At 35.1% G+C, this 23,054-nt stretch overlaps 1 protein-coding gene across 2 annotated transcripts; it reads left to right on the top strand.

The window, feature by feature from the left end:
* Window positions 1-132: 132 nt before the first annotated feature.
* On the top strand, window positions 133-21,867 carry LOC127844598 (uncharacterized protein C20orf96-like). Of its 2 annotated transcripts, none has more exons than XM_052374990.1 (12): window positions 133-221; window positions 3,245-3,404; window positions 7,610-7,746; window positions 8,380-8,438; window positions 9,125-9,224; window positions 10,250-10,349; window positions 14,291-14,370; window positions 15,509-15,586; window positions 17,537-17,638; window positions 20,645-20,710; window positions 21,414-21,556; window positions 21,781-21,867. In XM_052374990.1, exons 2-12 carry the CDS (start codon window positions 3,245-3,247, stop codon window positions 21,839-21,841), a joined length of 1,086 nt encoding a protein of 361 aa, XP_052230950.1. In that variant the 5' UTR covers window positions 133-221; the 3' UTR covers window positions 21,842-21,867. The 2 variants fall into 2 exon arrangements, with proteins under 2 accessions (XP_052230950.1, XP_052230949.1); XM_052374989.1 differs by having other exon boundaries at window positions 142-291.
* The last annotated feature ends 1,187 nt before the right edge of the window (window positions 21,868-23,054 follow it).

Here is a 23,054-nt window from a genome sequence, read left to right as displayed (position 1 = left end):
ATTAAACATTTCCATTTCATTTTGACATTTTCGTCTATTACTGCAGGTTCAAGCTTGATTAAAGTTAAATAACCATCTCGAGTTGTCTGTGAATTTTCAATGGACCGTTTTGACCTATTAGAATACTCTTCAAAAAAGGTCACCTAAGAAACGTAAACAATATGGCCGACAATGTTCTCATTTAATCAACCTTTTATGTAAAGATAAGCACCAATCGCTAGGTAAACGTTATTTAACATGTATTTTGGCAATTAAGAAGTTAAAAATCAACAAAAACAACAACACAATACGGTAATGAAAATGTTTGTCAATGCCACAATCAATGCATTGATAAATTTGGTAAATTGACAAAATAAAAAAAGAACGCAAATTTTCGTTGTAGTTATGATATTTGTGAAGAAACAGTAATACTCAGCATTGAGCATGCTCTAAAATATCCATAATATGCATGTTTTGACCATTTAAAAACTTGAGAATTAATATGATTATAGGTGCTACCTAATTTACGGGCAAAAGCTTTTTTTGATAACCCTGTATTTTAAATAAATTATATGGACATTATCATGTTCAAAATATTATAATTGTTTTATAAAATTTATTTACCAAAAATCAATTCATACACTCAGCGAGAGATTTTTTCTGTCAGATTTGACAAGTAGGTCACGCAGGTTTCAAAATCCAGAAGGCGCAAATGATATACACCGAGTTAACATGACCCGCAAGTTAACCAGGTTTGAGTATAACAGAATTTTTAAATAAATAAAAACCTTTAAATGAAGAACGATTTACCTTTAAAGATTGATTAAATTCCCATTAAATCCATGTAAAAAATGTTTAAACACAGCTTGTTTAACCAAGCAAAGCCGATACATACACACCCACAAAAACATTCACTACGCGCGTGATTACCTAGTATCGGGTTGTCACACCCAAAAGGGACAGTACTCAATTACAAGAGATATAAGGAAAAAAAAATACGGATTATCTGTTACTATTAAAAGATTTGATAAAATTAGTGTCAAATCGGGACCGGTGTATTCCCACTGAACACGTGTATATCACTTGACAGGATGTGAGAGCTCAGCTCGTATGATAGAAACTACGATGAATTTCAATCAACATTTTCTGCAAATCAGGAACAAGTGAAAGTAATTTCTAACAAAATAAATAAATTAAACAAATGTAGTTACACAAATTCAGTCGACTGCTTCAGTTTGCAATTTATGTGGACATTAAATGAAAAGGACTAACAAAATATATGGAATATTGATACATTTGGATAATTTAAGTGGAAGTAAGATTTTCAAATGCAATCATACTTGTTGTTTCCTCATTTTGCTTGTGTTTGTATTGATTTTCAAGCATAGTAATGTTAGTAAAACAAAATACTTTGAGCGCATATGTGTGACATCACCATGAGAGCCTCAACAAAATGAATAGGAGACGCTCAATATGAGGGAATCATACAATACAATCAAATCATCTTCTTCTTCTCCTTCCCAATTCAATTCAATTCAATTTTTATTTTAAGTTGGTGCATATATGTCAATATAAACATTAGCTATGTATAGCTATTTACCGATATATCATAACAACATAACATGTAACAATTAAACAAGCATATGCGAGAGTCAATGAGAATAAATAAATAAATAAATGACTATAACACATGGTAGTTTCATATACTGAAATGAAAGATCAAAGGTGAGTTTAAAACAAATAACATAAATACATTGTATGATTAAAAAATGTGTGTTGTACCTGCTGATCTTGACTTATAAATGTCTAAAAGCTGCCATAAAAGCAAATGGGTAAAAACTGAGTGAGAAATATGGGCACAAAGGTGCGACAGATAAAAAATTGATTTGAGAAAACTGCTATTACCTCAGATCAGTTCTGCGAGGAAATGATCAGCAGCTACATGTACATTACAAAGCACATATATGAATGAAAACATAGTATATATACCCAGACTCATCTTAGATATAATATGAGTGTGTGTACATATCCTCAATAGCATACATGCATATAGTGATTAAGTTTAAGAGCTAAGTATAAAAGGCAAAATAAAAGACAAAGCATATAACAAAACAAGAATGAACTAATCTAGCAGATTGCATAGGAAATGCAAAAAAGCAAGGTGGAATAAATAGTCTATATACACAGACTCATCTTAGATATAATGTGAGTGTGTGTACATATCCTCAATAGCATACATGCACATATAGGGGTTGAGTTTTAAAGTATAAAAGGCAAAATAAAAGACAAAGCATATAACAAAACAATAATGAACTTATCTAGCACAATAATGAACAAAGCATATAGCAAAAACAATAATGAACTAATCTAGCATAGGATATGCAAAAAGCAAGGTAGAAGCAAATCGGATGCTGAATATATAAGCAGGATGTATGAAGTATTACTATTACTAAGCATGGTTAGAACAAAAAGTACAGGTACAACTCTCTCCGCTCCATGCGCTTATCAGGCTTTTAAACTGATTGAAATTACTTTCATCTCTAAAGTGTTGAGGGAGCTTATTCCATAGTTTGGCAGCAAAGGAGGGGAAGGAGTTAGTGCCATAACCAGTGGCTCTCACCTGTGGTATATCAGCTGTCCCAGTGTACCTAAAAGAGTAATTTTGTTTTTTCATATTAAGAAGATCATGTAAGTATGTTGGACCTTGTTTATTTAAAATTTTAAAGGCTTCAAGTGCCATAGTCCTTATTCTTCTTATTTTAAGGGAGGGCATTTTAGAGCGAGATAGAAGGGTTTGATAGTCAGAATTGTAATCACTGTAAATAAAACGCAGGGCCCTTTCCTGTATCTTTTCAATCTTTTTGGTATTAACCTCCCCACAGAAGTGCCAAGTAAGAGGGCAGTAACCCATTAAGTGCAGGGCTTCTCTAGAGCATCAAATCACTTTGACACAACTGTCAAGTGAAAGACAATATTATGGTGGCCATCTAGGGCTTGGCGGTAAATGACTTTCATATATTTCCATAGATGAAGACACTGCTGGTAAACAATTCAAAATGGCAGGATTTAACAGGACTCATCTTCTACTTCAATTTGTCATAGTAGAAGTTTCTCCACACATTGAAATCAGTGCTGAAATACCTAAATCACACTTACATTCTAAATAACTTTTTAATGTAATTTTATACTTTGGGATCATCAAATAATACCTATATTGAGTCCCTGCAATATTAGTAAAAAAAGCCACATTGTCTGTATTTATTAGATGGCGGCCAGTTGGGGAAAGCGTGCCACAAGTCGTGTAGAACGCTCACAGTTTGAGAATGATGAACTTCTTCAGCAACTTGGCACCCAGTTTGATGTCACATTCACAGACTATGACAAATGGACTAGAAAAGCAAAGCTTCGACCCACTGTTCAAGAAGGTAAAGTTTCATGTTGATAATGTATCAGTTTTATCAAACACATCGGATGAGTGAAAGAATAAAAGTTGTTTATTCTTAGTATTGAGGATTATTTTTTTCAATTTGATGGTTTTGTATTCTGCCAAAGCATGTAGTGTTACCCCTCTGTGTGTTTGTATGATATAGTGCTTGTACTCACAACTTTGTTGATGATTTTTTTATACCCCCATTATCATTGGTAATGGGGGCAATATAGGAGTCACTTTGTCTGTCGGTCTGTCCCGAAATTTCATCCGATCTTCACCAAACTTTATTGGTCACAAGTTGTATCTAGATGATGTCTAGGTCAAGTTTGAATATGGGTCATGCCAGGTCAAAAAGTAGGTCACGGTGTCACTATTTTTTTTTTATATACCACATTTATAAAGCGCCCTTTTTCATACTCGAGATGTGCGTTCAAAGGCGCTTAACAGTTTTACACTTAGTGTGTTTTAAACCAAAAGTTTTTCCGGACCATAACTATGTCATTTATCATTAGATTTTTAAAATGACTTGGTACAATTGTTCACCATCATGGGATGGTGTGTCGTGTGAAAAAAGTACGTTGATATCTCCAAGGTCAAGGTCACGCTTGGAGTTCAAAGGTCAAATGCTTGCCCGGGCCATAAGTTTGTCATTTATTGTGAGATTTTAAAATTATGTGGCAAATTTGTTCACCATCATTGAGCGGTGTGTCGGGCGAAAGAATTACGTCGATATCTCCAAGGTCAAGGTCACACTTTGAGTTCAAAAATAAAAAAATGGCGATAAATGAGCTTGTCCTGGTCATAATTATGTCCTTCATGGTGACATTTTAAAATCATTTGGCTCATTTGTTCACCAAAATTGGACGGTGTGTCACGCGAAAGAATTACGTCGATATCTGCAACGCCAAGGTCACACTGTGAGTTCAAAGGTCAAAAATGGCCATAAATGAGCTTGTTTGGGCCATAACTATGTCATTCATTGTGAGATTTAAATATTACTCGGTACATTTGTTCACAATCATTGGACGATGTGTGATGTGAAAGAATTACGTCGATATCTCCAAGGTCAAGGTCACACTTGGAGTTCAAAAGTAAAAAATGGCCATAAATGAGCTTGTCCGGGTCATAACTATGTCGTTTATTGTGAGATTTTAAAATGACTTTGTACATTAATTTTGTTCAAAGTCATTGGACGGCATTTCATGCGATGTCATGTCATGTCATTACCATTGGTAATGGGGGCTATATAGGAGTCACTTTGTCGGTCTGTTGGTCTGTTGGTCGGTCTGTCCCGAAATTTCATCCGATCTTCACCAAACTTGGTCAGAAGTTGTATCAAGATGATGTCTAGGTCAAGTTTGAATATGGGTCATGCCGGGTCAAAAACTAGGTCATGGGGTCACTTAGTGTGTTTTAAACCAAAAGTTTGTCCCGACCATAACTATGTCATTTATCATTTGATTTTTAAAATGACTTGGTACATTAATTTTGTTCACCATCATGGGACGGTGTGTCGTGTGAAAAAAGTACGTCAATATCTCCAAGGTCAAGGTCACACTTGGAGTTCAAAGATCAAATGCTTGTCCGGGCCATAAGTTTGTCATTTATTGTGAGATTTTAAAATTATGTAGCAAATTTGTTCACAATCATTAGACGGTGTGTCGGGCAAAAGAATTATGTCGATATCTCCAAGGTCAAGGTCACCCTTTGAGTTCAAAAATAAAAAATGGCGATAAATGAGCTTGTCCGGGCCATAATTATGTCCTTCATTATGAGATTTCATAAACAATTGGCACATTTGTTCACCATCATTGGACGGTGTGTCCCGTGAAAGAATTATGTTGATATCTCAAAGGTCACACTTTAAATTCAAAGGTAAAAAATGGCCATAAATGAGCTTGTCCGGGCCATGTCGTGCATTGTGAGATTTTAAAATCATTTGGCACATTTGTTCACCATCATTGGACAGTGTGTCACCTGAAAGAATATCGTGATATCTCCAAGGTCAAGGTCACACTTTGAGTTCAAAAATAAAAAAAGCGATAAATGAGCTTGTCCGGGCCATAATTACTAGTATGTCCTTCATTGTGAGATTTTAAAAACATTTGGCACATATGTTCACCATCATTGGACGGTGTGTCGCGCGAAAGAATTACATCAATATCTCAAATGTCAAGGTCACACTTTAAGTTCAAAAGTCAAAAATGGCCATAAATGAGCTTGTCTGGGCAAAAAAATATGTCGTGCATTGTGAGATTTTAAAATCATTTGGCACATTTGTTCACTATCATTGGACGGTGCGTCGCGCGAAAAAATTACGTCGATATCTCCAAGGTCAAGGTCACACTTTGAGTTCAAAGGTCAAAAATGGCCATAAATGAGCTTGTCCGGGCCATAACTATGTCGTTCATTGTGAGATTTCAAAATCATTTGGTACATTTGTTCACCAAAATTGGATGGTGTGTTGCGCGAAAGAATTACGTCGATATCTGCAACGCCAAGGTCACACTGTGAGTTCAAAGGTCAAAAATGGCCATAAATGAGCTTGTCCGGGCCATTACTATGTCATTCATTGTGAGATTTAAATATTACTCGGCTCATTTGTTCACAATCATTGGATGATGTGTCATGCAAAAGAATTAGGTCGATATCTCCAAGGTCAAGGTCACACATGGAGTTCAAAAGTAAAAAAAGGCCATAAATGAGCTTGTCCGCGCTATAACTATGTCGTTCATTGTGAGATTTTAAAATGACTTTGTACATTAATTATGTCTTTCTTCGAAGAAGAGGGGGTATATTGCTTTGCTCATGTCGGTCTGTCTGTCGGTAGGTCGGTCGGTCGGTCCGTCCGTCCACCAGGTGGTTGTCAGATGATAACTCAAGAACGCTTGGGCCAAGGATCATGAAACTTCATAGGGACATTGATCATGACTCGCCGGTGACCCCTATTGATTTTGAGGTCACTAGGTCAAAGGTCAAGGTTACAGGTGAAGGTCACAGTTACTGGAAATAGGCATTTTAAGGATTTAGCATGGTTCAAACAAGGGAAACAACTACGGTTTATGCATGTTCTTTTTGTTACAGCATTTGCCTCCCTTGTAATTTACAATACCACCACCACCACAACCATAATGATAAATTTGTGATAAATAACCATCATGTTAGGACAAGGTGTTGCATCCAATAACCATGTTGCTCACTTCTAGATCAAGGTCACAGTGGGCACTTGAAATGTTTGCATTTCGTTATTTGTATATATCAAAATTATATTTTTATGTCAGGTCCATAACTTTGTTGTGAATGATTGGCTTTCAAAATAAATTGGGCATGTTGTGTACATCAACTATGTCGCTGTCGTAAATATCAAGGTCACAGTTAACAATTTTGTGCATACTCCTCATATTTCCTATAACTTTGTGGTGTATTATGGGATTTTTAATTGAATTGGCACAAATAATCATTACCTCTTGGCTATGTATATATTGCAGTCATCACCCATAACTGTCAATTCTAGGTCAAGATCACAGTGGTCACTTGAAGTCGAGACATGGTTTTGGTGATAAAAGATTGTTGTATTATTGTTAGTTCTATTTTTGTATTGCAAATTGGTAACTGATTTCAAGAATGATGTTTACACAAAATTTGATACTTTACTCAACACTCGTTTCTGTGTGCCATGAATCATAGTGAGGACATTGTTCAGTCCATAGGCTAAACTAAGAAGCCAGTGACCGTGTTTATGGTATTTTTATTTTAAAGGAAGTCTCTTCAAGCAAAAGATCAAGTAAAGACTGAAAGTGTCATCCCTGATTAGCCTATGAAGACTGGCTAATCTAGGATGACACTTTACGCACATGCATTAAGCCCCATTTTCCCAGAGTAAGGCTTATTCAACATATGAGTCGTGTTCTGAGAAAACTGGGCATAATGCTTGTGCTTAAAGTGTCGTCCCAAATAAGCCTGTGCAGTCCACATAGGCTATGTGCAGTCCGCACAGGCTAATCAGAGATAACACTTTCCGCCCAAATCGGATTTTTGCTAAGAAGAGACTTCATTTTAACGAAAAATGTCATAAAAGCGGAAAGTGTCGTCCCTGATAAGCCTGAGTGTGCGGACTGCACAGGCTTATCTGGGACAACACTTTAGGCACATACATTATGCCCAGTTTTGTCAGAACACGACTCACATGTATTTATAAAGCTGCCAAGGAGCAAGCTCGTAGAGCAGCATCTGCAGAGTCCTGTCATCACGGTCAGATGACATATCGCGAGAAAAAAGAGCATGCCAAGAAACAGGAGGAGGAGAAAGAACGTGCAGAAAGGATGAAAATGTTGGAGGTAATGATGTTAACTCTTTACCACTTAGATACCTATTTTAAGGCACGTGTTGTCCCTTAGAAGTTAAATTTAATTAAAGACCTTTCTTACTATATACAAGTTTTTAAAGACTTTATTTCCAACCTTTAGATACTGATGAACAGCAAACAGCATTAAACCTGAACAGACTGTGAGTTACTCGCAGGCTGTTCTGGTTTTATGCTGTTTGCACATAGCCATTGCACTTTGCTTCCAAGCGGGAAAGGGTTGTTTGTAGAACCATAATCAATGGCAATCTTAGTTAACTGCTCACAATTTTGTAAAGATAATCTGATTGCTTGTATCGCCCTTCATTTTGTTATTGTTTTTTACTAAAAACTTGTTCGCTTTTAGTTTAAGTAATTTTTATTTTGTCTTTGATATGAATACCCCATTCATTGTTTGATATGAAACATAATTTCTTCAGTTAAGCTTGAAATAGTTGTTTCATTTATGTACCTCATACAATCATTATACATGCAAGTGTTACATAGGTGATCCTTGTATAGATGTGTCTCATAGATAGGTTATGGAAAAATGTGTTTGCACTTTTGAGCTTGAAACCTGGTTTGCTTGCACTTTTGAGCTTGAAACCTGAATTATTTTATATTGCAGCTGAGAATTAAAACAAGAAAGATGACATTAGATGAGTATGACAAACGCTACGCTGAACTGTATCCTTCTATCAAATTTATCAAAACTATTAGAAATGGTTATAACGTGAAAGTCTCTGGGAAAGCCTGTCAGACCTTAGACACAACCATTGAGCCCAGATCTGAGAACATATGGTTTAATGCAGGTGATGAATTGTCGACCCTGATTAGCCTGTGCAGTCCGCACAGAATAATCAGGGACCACACTGTCCATTTTAATTGAATATTGCTTCAAAGTAAGTCTGTTCTTAGTTACTATCCAGTTTTGGCGGAAGTGTTGTGCCTGTTTACAGAATAATCTGGGACCACACTTTACGGAAATGCTTTAAGCCCCATTTTCCCAGATCAAGGCTCATTAAAATTGTGTAAGGTTCAGTGAATGAGCAGAATTTCGGTTCACATTTAATGCCAGTCTGGGTCAGGTGTTTGACTTAGAAATAAATAAGATGGTGGCCAGTATTTGATTTTATTGAATCAATTCAGTTAAGTACTGTAAAAAAAGCTGACAGTAACTAGAACTTCTCTCCTTATAATTTAATAGATACATGTACTGCAGGTACAGATAAAAATCATACAAAAATAACATTTTACACTCATAGTGACTTTTTAAACACTTGTATTTAAAAAAAACTCAATCCGTATTTAGAAAACTTTGCATAAATAAACACACACACTGGGCTTATTTCAAAGTCTTTAACTATCTCCAGTATTGAACAAAACATAATTCTTCGAGACCAGATTGAGGTGAAGGAGACGGGCACACTGGATCATGTGAAGGGACTACTGAGACGATATGAGAAGTACAGGGTATGTCACTCTAACCCTTTACCATTTTTTATACGCATATTGATCCGTTCGCAGAAAATCCACTGACCCGGGCCTTGAGAAAAAAGGGTCTTATTCTAATGTGTAAATTGTTGTCTTTATTGTATTTTTGGAGGAAAGAAAGACTCTTCTTGACAAAAAAACATTAAAGGCAGAAATTGTCACCCATGATTAGCCTGTGCATGATTGTTTTACAATGAGCTTTTATTTTGGCTTGATTATGTTAAGATGTGTGAGACTCTTGTGACATAATCCATGAGCACTACAAAAATATGGCCAAAAAACCCAACATTGCCAGCATTTTGGAGTCTTTTTAGTAAGCGTATCCTAAAGCTCATTGAGGCAAGACATTAATATACATTTAATTAACATCAACAAAACTTAATTGTATTCATTTGTTAGAAACAAAAACATCAATTCCTAACTTAGTAAATTTAGAGATAATTCTTTGTTTAGGTAAATAAAAGATAGTTTTTCCCATTGTCTAAGATGGCCCTGCATATGTCTAAGCTTGTGTGTTTGGTCTGCCAAATTAAATGATGAGCAAATCACTAATAACTTAGTTATTGTGTTTGAATCATCTAAAATTGTCAATTTTTCCTACCCATTTAAGCCCCAATCTTCATCAGACTAATATTTGTTGTCCCCTACCGGTGAAACCGGAGGACCTATGGTTTGCGCTCTGTCTGTCTGTCAGTCTGTCTGTCAGTTTGTCCGTCACACTTTTCTGGATCCTGCGATAACTTTAAAAGTTCTTCATATTTTTTCCTGAAACTTGAAACATGGATAGATGGCAATATGGAGATTATGCACATCATTTCATTTTGTTCCTACGTCAAGAATTCTGTTTGCTATGGTAACAAATATATAAAAAAATAATTACTGACAATGGTGGAGTTTCACCGGTAGGGGACAATATTGCTTGGCAATCTCTTGTTAATTTTGTTATGGAAGTTGCTGTACTGTTTACAAAAAACATTTGTTTACTAATGGTTTTTCTCATTCAGGGAGGCATTTCCACCCTCAATGCACACTTCAACCGGGAATACGCCCAGGCCAAGCAGGATTTGGCAGACGCAGAGAAACGACTTAAAAAGAGACAAGAAAGTAGGCCGTTATATTGTTTGCTTAGATCACTTGGTTTTCAAGATGTATTAAAGTATGTATGTGTGACAAAATTAGAATTAAGTTTTGAATGTTTTACTTGTTAAAATAAGTCTTAGAACAGTTCATGTATGATATCGTTTAGACTTTTTCATGTTATGATGATGCCATGTTTTGTTCTTATAGAATGAGACAAAAGCTGTTTTTAAAACATATATTTTGGGGGTTAATTTCCATATTTTGTACACAACTTATGTCATGTCGAAAACATTTATTATGCCCCCTTTCGAAGAAGAGGGGGTATATTGCTTTGCTCATGTCGGTCGGTCGGTCTGTCGGTCCGTCCACCAGGTGGTCGTCAGACGATAACTCAAGAACGCTTGGGCCTAGGATCATGAAACTTCATAGGTACATTGATCATGACTCGCAGATGACCCCTATTGATTTTGAGGTCACTAGGTCAAAGGTCAAGGTCACGGTGACCCGAAATAGTAAAATGGTTTCCGGATGATAACTCAAGAACGCATACGCCTAGGATCATGAAACTTCATGGGTAGATTAATCATGACTCCCAGATGACCCCTATTGATTTTGAGGTCACTAGGTCAAAGGTCAAGGTCACAGTGACCCGAAATAGTAAAATGGTTTTCGGATGATAACTCAAGAACGCATACGCCTAGGATCATGAAACTTTATAGGTAGATTGATCATGACTTGCAGATGACCCCTATTGATTTTGAGGTCACAAGGTAAAAGGTCAAGGTCAGGGTGACCCGAAATAGTAAAATGATTTTTGGATGATAACTCAAGAACGCTTTTGCCTAGGATCATGACACTTCATAGGTACATTGATCGTGACCCGCAGATGACCCCTATTGATTTTCAGGTCACTAGGTCAAAGGTCAAGGTCACAGTGACAAAAATCGTATTCACACAATGGCTGCCACTACAACGGACAGCCCATATGGGGGGCATGCATGTTTTACAAACAGCCCTTGTTTTAAAATACATTTTACAACTTGTAACCCTTTCAATGTAATTGCAAGTGCCATGCTTATTGCACTAACATAATGTTATTTAATATTTCTTGTAAATGCTGAATAACTGAATTTATTATTAATCAACATTTGCATGAGAAGATAATGAAAAAAAAATCACTGATCTTTTTTCTTTATTGAATTTATAGAATTGAAAGGTACATACAAGGAATAAGTATTGTCAAACAATTATTTATATTATATAGTTGTTATAAAATATTCATTTTCTTTTTCATTCTCTGACTTTCTTAAACTAATTGGTGAATGGTTCTATTTTTAGCTCATTATTATCATGCCTCTCCTTCATTGCCAGGAATATTGATTTGGTCATGTCGGTAAATGATGCGTTGTGAAGACCACATTCATTTTCAAGTCAGTGTTCATGTGATCTCCATAAAATTTATTGGAAATATTTCGGGTCAAGTATCCAGGCCAGGTCTGATAGTCACTTAAAGAATGGTTATCTAATCTTCACTTGAATCCATGTTAATATATAATAAAATGTATATTAAGTTAAAGTATGATAACCAAAGTGCGCTTGTAAGTTTGAGTTTTGGCCGTTGAAAAATCTCAAAATTACCTTTTTAGCTTTTCACATTATCTAAATCCTATTGTGGTCATGCATTTTTTATGTTAAGTAATGGTAATGTAAATAATAATTGGTCAAGTTTGATGGTAAACCAAACCTGAGGAATGACTTAGTTATGCCACATGAATTAAGTAATTGTGCCCTGTTTATGTTTTCCATTCTCCAAATCTTACAAATTTTTTTCAATCACAAACTTCATTAATATGACTAATATTTTTAATACAGAAGATTTTAAATAGTCTTCTGCTGTATTTAATAGATGTTAACACCTACTAATCTTTAGTTGTACACCAGAAACCTGTTGAGGGGAAACAGGGCTAAAAACATATGAGCAAAAAAGACTCTTACATTTTAAGGAATGTTGGTTGCATGCTTCCCAATAAGTCCTAGTTTGTGAGGTCTTTTTGGCGTATATTTAGACTAGGTTAAATGTTTTACTGAAATCGATAATCCACCGAACCCAACATTTTTTTTTTATATGCTTTTTTCACAGTTTATATACATTGTTAAAGAGTTTAACTAAAGAATTTCGCTGGGAAAATGACGTCATTTTGTCAAAAAAATGACATCATTTAACATAAACAGTGAATAATATAGATAATTTTCACTGATAATTTTCATTGTTTGAAACAGTGAAATTATCAGTTTTAATTCACTGATATTTCTCTATAAACCACCGGAAAGCATAAAATAGATTTTTCTTTTTTATACTTCATTCCATTTTTCCAGGTTTTGCACAAGGGATTAAAATTCCTTGAAAAGTCATAGAATTTGAAACTGTCAATAACAGTCCTTATAAAGTCCTTGAATATTTGCCTGTAAAAGAACATACTTGTAACATACGTGAATTCCTGCTATTTTTGTCCCCTTACCGGTGAAACCGGAGGAGACTTATGGTTTGCGCTCTGTCTGTCAGTCAGTCTGTCACACTTTTCTGGATCCTGCGATAACTTTAATAGTTCTTCTTTTTTTTTTCATTTAACTTAAAACATGGATAGATGGCAATATGGAGATTATGCATGTCATTTCATTTGTTCCTGCTATGGCAACAAATAGACTAGAAATAATGCTGAAAATAGTGGATCCTGTGATAACTTATTAAGTTCTTTATATTTTTTCATGAAACTTAAAAAATAGATAGATGGCAATATGGAGATTATCCACGTCATATCATTTTGTTCCTACGTCAGAAATTCTGGTTGCTATGGCAACAAATAGACTAGAAATATTGCTGAAAATGGTTGAGTTTCACAGGTAGGGGACTTATATTGCTTGGCAATAGTCTTGTTAATTTTATCATCAGCTATAGTTAATTTCATGTAGATTCATTTATGCTGTGTCGTGTTATAATGGACCTTATGCCTTATGCAGCCAGCGTTGCTCAGACTGCACAGTCTTGTCAGGAGCGTCCCTCTCCAATATAGTCACGCAATTTATCATGGTCTCAAAGGTATGATGGGTAGTTTTGGCATTTGCGCAGTCTGGTTGGGAGCTACATTGGCAGCGTTTGGCATAAAACCCATTTTTGCATGACACTGCGCCTACTGAATGTAATAAGTCATGTAACTGACATTTTTATACATTTTTACTTTTTTCCATTTTTGTGTTTATTAAGGTGAAATACATCAACTGTTAAAATACTAAGTCAACCTTTTTGGTAAAAATAATGTTTTTATCAAATTTTTGAAATTGACATAACAAACACATGTCATTTTCTGAATGTAAAAAGTAGTGTAACTGACATTTTGTTAAATTTTCAGGAGAAGCAAAAAATGTTTTTATTAAAATAATAAACCTTTTTCCATATTCAAATTTTCTGATAAGTATTATAATAACACTTGAAAAACGAAACAAAACTCCAAATTGATATGTCTTTTTTAAAACAAAAACAAATTAAGAAAGAAGCAGTTACCATAATTTCAATACTGAAATATTTTGAGCGCAAAAAATAACGTAAGTGCTCTTACTGTATTTTGGATAATGTCTGAAAATATGCATTCCTGAACAATTCACAAAATGTCAGTTACCCTAGTTATTACATTCAGTAGACGACTGGTCATTTTACCAGCTGCTGTATTAACATGTCGAGCAGTTGCATACATCTATTTTCAGAGATGCTTTAATAAAATCTGCTTTTATGAATTTCATTTTATACAAAAATATCTTACGTGAAACCAGTGTATGTTATTGACATAAGTTATGCTTATTAACAGCTGTATTATAACATTTCTTCACCTACGAAATTTAATCATGTGTAACTTTGGTTAACATATGCTGGCATGACAAATGAACCTAAACTCCATTTTTCTTTGTTTCAGCAATTGAAAATGAAGTCAATGAACTAGATCAAAAGTTAAAAACTAAACAGGAAGAGCTTCATGTGCTTTTAAATTACAAGGTATTTATGAAGGCAGATGTAAAGCAAAGTGTTATGAAAGGAAAAAATACACAAAACATAATGAGCCGCGTTCTGGGAAAGCTGGGCTTAATGCATGTGCTTAAAGTGTCATCTATCATCAGCCTGTGCCGTCCAAATAGGCTAATCAGGGATGGCATTTTTATGGAATTTTTATGCCCCCTTTCGAAGAAAAGGGGGCATATAACCTTCATATTTGGTGTGCATGTGTATATGGACAATGCCTTTCCATACGCACAAAATATTTTACCCCTGTGACCTTGACCTTGAACTTAGGGTCCGCGTTTAGGTTTTGAAATCTGCGTTTAGGTTTCGAAAAAAGCTCATAACTTCTATCAAGCGTTTATAGGGGGCATAAGTCATCCTATGGTGACAGCTCTTGTTCTTGTAAAGGAAGTGTTATCTATATGAAAATCCAGTCTAGGCGGTAAGTGTTGTCCCTGATAAGCCTGTTTGGACTGCACGTGCTAATCTTGGATCCCACTTTATTTAGCTTAGTTTTCCCATAATGTGGCTCACAATATGATACCATATGTGTCTTGTTTTGAGAAAACTGGGCTTAATTCATGTGCGTAAAGTGTCGTCCCAGATTAGCCTGTTCAGTCCGCACAGGCTAATCAGGGATCACACTTTCCGCTTTTATGGTATTTTTAGTTTCAAGAAAGTCCCTCCTTACCGAAAATCAAGTTTAGGCGGAAAGTGTCGTCCCTGATTAGCCTGTGCAGACTGCACAGGCTAATCTGGGACGACACTTTACGCACATGCATTATGACCAGCTTTCACAGAACAAGCCACATATTATTGTTAGACTAGTGGATACTGGTGTCTGATATGATTTTTTTTATAAGTCATACACCTCTCCATTGAACAAGATTTAACAATAAACATCAATTACGTCTGTATACAACAAATAATTCATTTAGATGATTTGAACTAGTGTATTCGAGAAAAAAGTGTAAAATTTTCATAACAACTATAAAAATCCAAGAAATTAATATTAATTCTAATATGTTTGAGAAACAGCAGATCCTAAAAGCCCAACAAAAATTTTGTAATTAACCTATCTATGCGTTTTATTGTATTTGAAATTTTGCATTATGATTCTTTTGTTGTTTTCTAGGATAAAGAATACCCAGTGAAAGCAATGATCATATCAAATCTGCAGAAGGAATTCCAGACAAAAACCATAACATATGATGTAAGAAAATAATTCATATTATCTTACTATATGTAATATTTAAAGTGTTTTTTAGACAAAGAACCAACAATACCCTTTTTATGCCCCCAAAGGAGGGCATGTAGTGATCACACTGTCCGTCTGTTTGTCCATCTGCCTTTCCGTCATTTAAAAAAAATGCTCATAACTTCTATGTTGCTTCAGATGCTACCTTCATATTTGGTATGCATGTGTATATGGACAAGGCCTATCCATACGCACCTAAATTTTGACCCCTGTGACCTTGACCTTAGGGTCAGCGTTTAGGTTTCAAAATCTGCGTTTAGATTTCGAAAAATGCTCATAACTTCTATCAAAGCCGTTTTCGGGGGCATATTTCATCCTATGGAGACAGCTCTTGTTTAGACCTGCAGTAAACAATTATTTAAATTTATGCTTATGTATATTAAATCACTGTGACGTACATAGTCTTGTTAGCATTTAAAGAGTTTTCAATCCTTGGTATCAGGAAATCCTCACGAATTGTTGTGTTTGGTTGTTGTAACTTGTCCTGGCCACAAATTGCTCATAGCTAGAGAAAGGAGCATTTTGATTGGTTGTTATATTAAGATACTGTTTAAGCGGTATAGTTAGCGACTTGGAAATGTTTACTTATTTTGTGAATACAATAAATCCCCTGATAGATCTGGCAACCAAAATTGTGTACATCGTTGAGGCAGAAATTGTGTACATTGTTGAGGCAGAAATTGTGTACATCGTTGAGGCAGAAATTGTGTACATCGTTGAGGCAGAAATTGTGTACATCGTTGAGGCAGAAATTGTGTACATCGTTGAGGCAGAAATTGTGTACATCGTTGAGGCAGAAATTGTGTACATCGTTGAGGCAGAAATTGTGTACATCATTGAGGCAGAAATTGTGTACATCGTTGAGGCAGAAATTGTGTACATCGTTGAGGCAGAAATTGGGTACATCGTTGAGGCAGAAATTGGGTACATCGTTGAGGCAGAAATTGTGTACATCGTTGAGGCAGAAATTGTGTACATCGTTGAGGCAGAAATTTACTGTGAAACCAGTTTGAGATTTAAATACATGCACCAGTTTGTGATTGATTATAAATGGATGAAGAAATTTAAAAAAATCACTTTTGGAACAAATTTTCATTTGTATGATTGATTTTATGCAGGAATACTGCTCAGTTACCAAATTATTTAAATACACCCAACAAATTAACATAATGCATCTAGTAAACTGATTTGATTTCAAGTAACTGAAATCAGTTACCACAGCTGGTATAAATAATTGCCAAAAGTAAACACCATTTCAACATTTCACATTTAATCAGTAGTTAAGAGTTTGATAACTACCAGATGACCATGTTATCCAAGAAAAGGAATTTTTAATCACAAAATAAGGCTATTTTATTACTGTTCAATTACGACGTTTAATGCTATTTTAATAGTGATATGGGACAAATAAAGAGTGATCAATGTTGACATAATTTTATTTTTATTTTTTTTGTTTAATACGGATTATGATTTATTATTCTTAAACATAGTGTAGATTTCACTTCATGAACAATATTAAATACAATCAGTTAAAATCCATATATCTAACAGTCATGTTAAGGAAGGAAGTGATGACCACTGATATAATCAGATCGTATGTTATAAGCAATTATTTATACACAATGAAATTGTCACAATTCAACTATTTTTCACCATTGTATACTGGCAATTTGCTTACATTTATGTATGCTATGTTTTTGTATTGTGAGTTAGGTAACTTCTACACATGCGGAAAAAACTACTTAAACAGTTACATCAGCTTTTTTATTTTTTGTTATTTATAGATTCCGGGTAGGGCATTTTGATTCGGTGTTATTTTTAGATAGTATGTTGATCATTTTGATTTGATATTATTTTTAGATAGTATGAGGAGCATTTTGATTGGCTTTTATTGTTGGTTTACAGGAGGACCAGGAAGAACTGGAGCACATTACTCGGACAGAGCTGAGCAAATATGAGAAGGAAAAACAGATGACCCAGAACAAGATCACGAAACAAGTCACAGAGGTATGTGATAGGCCAAGGGATAGTTGGGATACTGAAGTACAAATGTAATACATTATAATAAATATGAGGCATGGTCTTGGAAAACAGGGCTAAATGCATGTGCAAAAAGTGTTGTCTCAGGTATGCCTGCGCATTCTGCACAGGCTTATCAGGGATGACACTTTCTTACCAAACTGGACTTTGTCTAAGAAGAGACTTCCTTTAAACTTCCTCCCTGCAGTCTGCACAGGCTATTATGGATGAAACATGAATTGATCCCCATATTCTCAGAGCATGACTTAAATAAACAATTAACATTGTGATGAAACAGGCACTTACTGTAGAAGTATGGTATCGTTCACAGTCTGTTCATGTTTAAATTATGTTGTTGTTTACAATCTTATCATAATGATTGATTTCCTAATGGGCTGTCAGGTACACACATTTTTAACCTCTGCAACCCTTATATAGTCATCACTCCCAGTGACCGGGACTTTATTTAGTGGTCCATTCCAGACAGGTGGGAATCCTTCAATGTTAACTCCTACAGCAAAACATCACATTGAAATCTAACAAGATGTACAATGCTGCTTTTATTCAAAATTTGTTTAAACTTATGAGTCTAGGAAGTTGGATGCTTGGACACATTCTGGGTCCTCACATTCAGTCTAACCTGTCTATAAAGACCACTCAAGGGATTTGGTCGTTGTGGTCTTTGTTCACAGGTGGTCTTTATTCCCAGGGTCGATTAAAACTTATGCAAATGAAACTATGAAACTGCAAAATATGCTAGTAGTATTTTAACAGGTACCTTATCTATGTATGTGCTCTTTTGTTTAAATGTTTGAATACTTATGCATGTATAATAAATAAAGGATTGAAAACACAGTTTTGTTTTTATTATTTCCATTCCCTTATGTTTTTATTATTTATTTCATTAATCATATACATTTATAAATAATTATTGACATACATGTATATGAACATGTAATTCAGAATGTTCTGGATTTGAGTTTTGCCTACACCAAGATCACCAGCCACTCGTCTACAACTGTGTCCTTTAACTAACAAACTAATGACCGCAACGCGTTCTTCCAACATCAAGAACTTACGCTTGGAAGCAATGATGGTTAAATTGAACTGATTACTTGTCTAAAATCTATGCACGTCTTATCAAGGAGAAATGTAAGAAGGGAATGGCTAACAAAATGTTTGTATTTCAGGCATCGTTATTGATTTAAAACCGTTAATTTGCTTAATGAGTTGATGAAAGCCCCAAACTTGTCTTTGATATTTTCAGCAATTAGTACATTTATCGCGAGTCACTTTAATACAAAGGCAATATTTTTACACTTTTGACAAACTGTCAAATGCAGAAAAGAAGTAGGCGACTGCCAATTAGCAATCCGTGTTAAATAAACAAACAACTGCTATCGAGTGCAATAAACTGTCACTTGCCAATATTTCCATAGCGACCGACGAGTCCACTGGTAAGATGTGTATCACGTGACTACACAGCGTCATGGCGGCCATTTTGTGTTTTGAAAGTTGCAAAATCGTTGATTTTTATGATTGCAGTGGTCGTTGTTAGCTATCAAAATGGACTTTTGGGAATGTAAAACGGCGGTCTTTGGTCTTTATTCGCAGGTGGGCTTTATTCGCAGGTTCAATATATAGCAAAATTGTTCGGGAGGAAATCAGTGTGGTCGTTATTGACTGTTGGTCGCTATTAACAGGCGGTCGCTCTGGCAGGTTGGACTGTACATGTAGTGCAACCTGGGGTGTGGAAGGGCTGTAAAAACTACTAAATACTGGCACGCTTGCTCCCTCAATGACAACTAACATAAAATCATTTAACTGTTCTGAACAATGTTACATCTAAAAAAATTCTGGACCTTTTCCTGGACAGGACATTTTAACAAAGATTGCTTAGTCTGCTCTGTGCAAAGTCTAACATTATTTGCTGTTTATAAGTTGACCTCTACAAATAAACTATCTGAGATAATAATAAAGTAGGTGCACAATTTTGCAATAAATGAGACAATTTGGACTAGGTATGCTGAAATAGGATTTATCTTTGCAGATAAAAACACCATATATATATTTTTATTTATAGCTTGCCTTTCTTACTTTAACAAAAAAAACAACAAGAGTGCCAAACTGTCAAAAGATACGCCCGTGCGAAGGTTTTGGACACCATGCTCAATGCTTGAAATTCACTAAGTGACCTCGAGACCTAGTTATTGACCCGGCATAACCTATATTTGAACTTGACCTAGATATCATTTAGATGTAACATCTGACTAAATTTGGTGAAGATCAGATGAAAACTACTTCAATTAGAGACCGGACACCATGCTAAATGCTTGAAATGTACTATGTGACCTCTTTTTTGACCCTGCATGACCCATATTCGAACTTGACCTACATACCATCTAGACACAACTTCTGATCAAATTAGGTGAAGATCAGATGAAAACTACTTCAATTAGAGAGCGGACACCATGCTTAATGCTTGAAATGCACTAAGTAACCTCGTGACCTAGTTTTTGACCCGGCATGACCCATATTTGAAAGTGACCTACATATTATCTAGGCACAACTTCTGACCAAATTTGGTGAAGATTGGGTGAAAACTACTTCAATTAGAGAGCGGACACCATGCTTTATCCTTGAAATACACTAAGTGACCCCGTGACCTAGTTTTTGACCATGCATGACCCATATTCTAACTTGACCTAGATTTTGTCTAGACACAACTTCTGACTAAGTTTGGTGAAGATCGGATGAAAACTATTTGAATTAAAGAGCACACACTGCTGTGGAAGCCGCCCGCCCGCCCAGGGTGAAACTATAATCCGTCCTGTTTTTAAAAACAGGCGTATAAAAATCTGTTCCCAATTTTGTTTTTGCAAAAAATTATTAGATGTGTAGTTTAAAATTTGTTCTTTTTATTTCAATATAATTTTAAATGTAAAATGCAGAAGTTTAACAAAAACATTCAGTTTCTTGAATGTCTATTTACAGTCAGCTATTGAAATGATGCACCCAAGCTTGAAGGACATGGCCTTGCAGAATATGGTCATGGAAAAGGTAAGAATGATAGAACATTTAGCATTTAAGAGGTCTTTGATCATACTTAAAAATGTTTTGCAACATGTATTAGTATTTGTAACACTGCTGAAGACAGATGTATTGCAAAATGTTCATACTTCATTGATTTCATTTGCTACTCACTGAAGTTAGCTAGTGAAAACAGTTTTGACTTATTATTCTAGATACAGTAGTTATTACAAACATTTTCCACCATTTATAAGAGAACAAAGTATGAAATGTTAATTAAAACAAAAATCAAATGTGCATTTTGCCTGCTAAAGTCTGCCCAAGCTTGTTGGGTAGATAACTCCATCATTCATCATGCAATTTTAAACAAAGCTTACCACAAATTGGCACCATGAGGAGAGGTCATATTGCATGCAACGACTGTCTCCCCATCTCAAATGTCAAGGACTCAAGTGGGCCATAACACAACTTGTCTGGACAGTAACAGTGCCCCTCATCATGCAATTGTCAATTAAAACTGGCAAAATACAGCTTCTCTAGACAATACTTCAGAAGTCCGCACTGGCTTATCAGGGACGACACTTTCCACATGGATTAGATTTTTCTTTATAAGAAACCTCCTTTGAAGGAAAATTCCAGAGGCGGAGAGAGTTGTCCTTGATTTGTTTGTGCAGACACGTCATGCGCATCCATTGAGCTCAGTTTTAACAGAGAGTGGCTTTTATTATTTCAGGAGATCGAACTTCACAAAAAGCAGCAAGAAGAACTACAAAAACAGAACTCTGAACTGGAGAAAACAGTGAAGGACTTGCTTAGGGACCCTAAAACAAATCTAAGACAACAAATGTTTCCAGAATTCTTTTTATACCAACAAAAGTACGTATTGATCCTGAAACAGAAGTAGTTAAAAAAACATTTGTTCTGAATAATTTGTTGATAACTCCTTGCTACTGTTTAAAAATATTTTGAAATGCGATCATAATATGCATATTAATATTTGTAATTTGTAAAAAAATTATAGTAGTTTGAAAGTTTGAAAGTTTGAATGGGCATATTACAAATAAAATTTCTAGTGTGCATTGTTTCATTTTGTCTTTCAGATGTACACCAGATATGGAAGTAGTATTAGACATACCAAAACAAGAATGGCTTCCAATATAGCGATGCAATTAAATGTTGAAGGATAACTGTATGTACTGTTTCTATTGACAAACTAGGATGTACAATAATTTGGGAGCAATCCTATGTACATGACTATATAGAGCTTGACTAGGATCCTTTGTGCTATAATTGACAGGTGCCATTGACAAGTGCATTACCTGTACCTGTTTTATGTTACCAGTTTAATTTATAAAAAAAACACCCCATGCAATTAAAACATATCCCTGTTTTCTTTCAAATCCTGAAGGCAATTCACTGAAACAAATTATTATGTATTGTCAGTTAAAATTTGTATTTCTTCCTTTGTTCTGTAAATTAAAATGTTATTTTTTAACATTTTTTTAAAAACAAATTCTATGCTTAAACATATAATTGTTTTAATTTTTAAATGCAAAAAAAAGATATAGGTTTTAATTTATGCTTCCATTTTATCATTGCATAATGCAGTGTTTCTTGATTATAGTGACAATTAATTGTGATATATATTCCTATGCATTAAGAATGGTCTTTTGTTAAATATTGTATAGATCTATATGTATTATATGAGAAATGGCCCATTGTTATAATTTTTTAATTAATAAACCAAATAAAATCATGTCAAGGGTTCTTTTATCACGTTGAAGTTGAAGTTAACAATACTGGTAAAAGATTTTTTTATATTATATCCCTTAAAAAAAAATTACTTCCCTTGTGAAAATGATTTGCATCTGCCAAATCATATAAAATAACAAAGGACAAAATTGTCACAAAACCAGGTTTTCATTGTGAAAAAAAAATCTGATAAAGGGAGAAAACTCAAACTGAACTTTTGAAATGAACAAACAAAATTAACCCCCTTTGTAAGTTTGTTTTTAAAAAAAATCTATTTTTAGTCGGGGCAACCTTGACATTGGAGATATTGACGTGATTCTTTCGTGCGACACACCGTCCCATGATGGTGAACAAATGTGCCAAATGATTTTAAAATCTCACAATGAAAGACATAGTTATGGCCAGGACAAGCTCATTTATGGCCATTTTTGACCTTTGAACTCAAAGTGTGACCTTGACCTTGGAGATATCGACGTAATTATTTCGCGCGACACACCGTCCAATGATGGTGAACAAATGTGCCAAATGATTTTAAAATCTGACAATGAACGACATAGTTATGGCCCGGACAAGCTTGTTCCGCCAGCCCGCCAGCCAGCCCGCCAGCCAGCCCGCATTCGCC

The sequence above is a fragment of the Dreissena polymorpha genome, chromosome 9 (genome assembly GCF_020536995.1).
Source record: "Dreissena polymorpha isolate Duluth1 chromosome 9, UMN_Dpol_1.0, whole genome shotgun sequence".
In the NCBI taxonomy this organism is placed as follows: domain Eukaryota; kingdom Metazoa; phylum Mollusca; class Bivalvia; order Myida; family Dreissenidae; genus Dreissena; species Dreissena polymorpha.
This window is presented reverse-complemented; position numbering and strand designations above follow the sequence as displayed.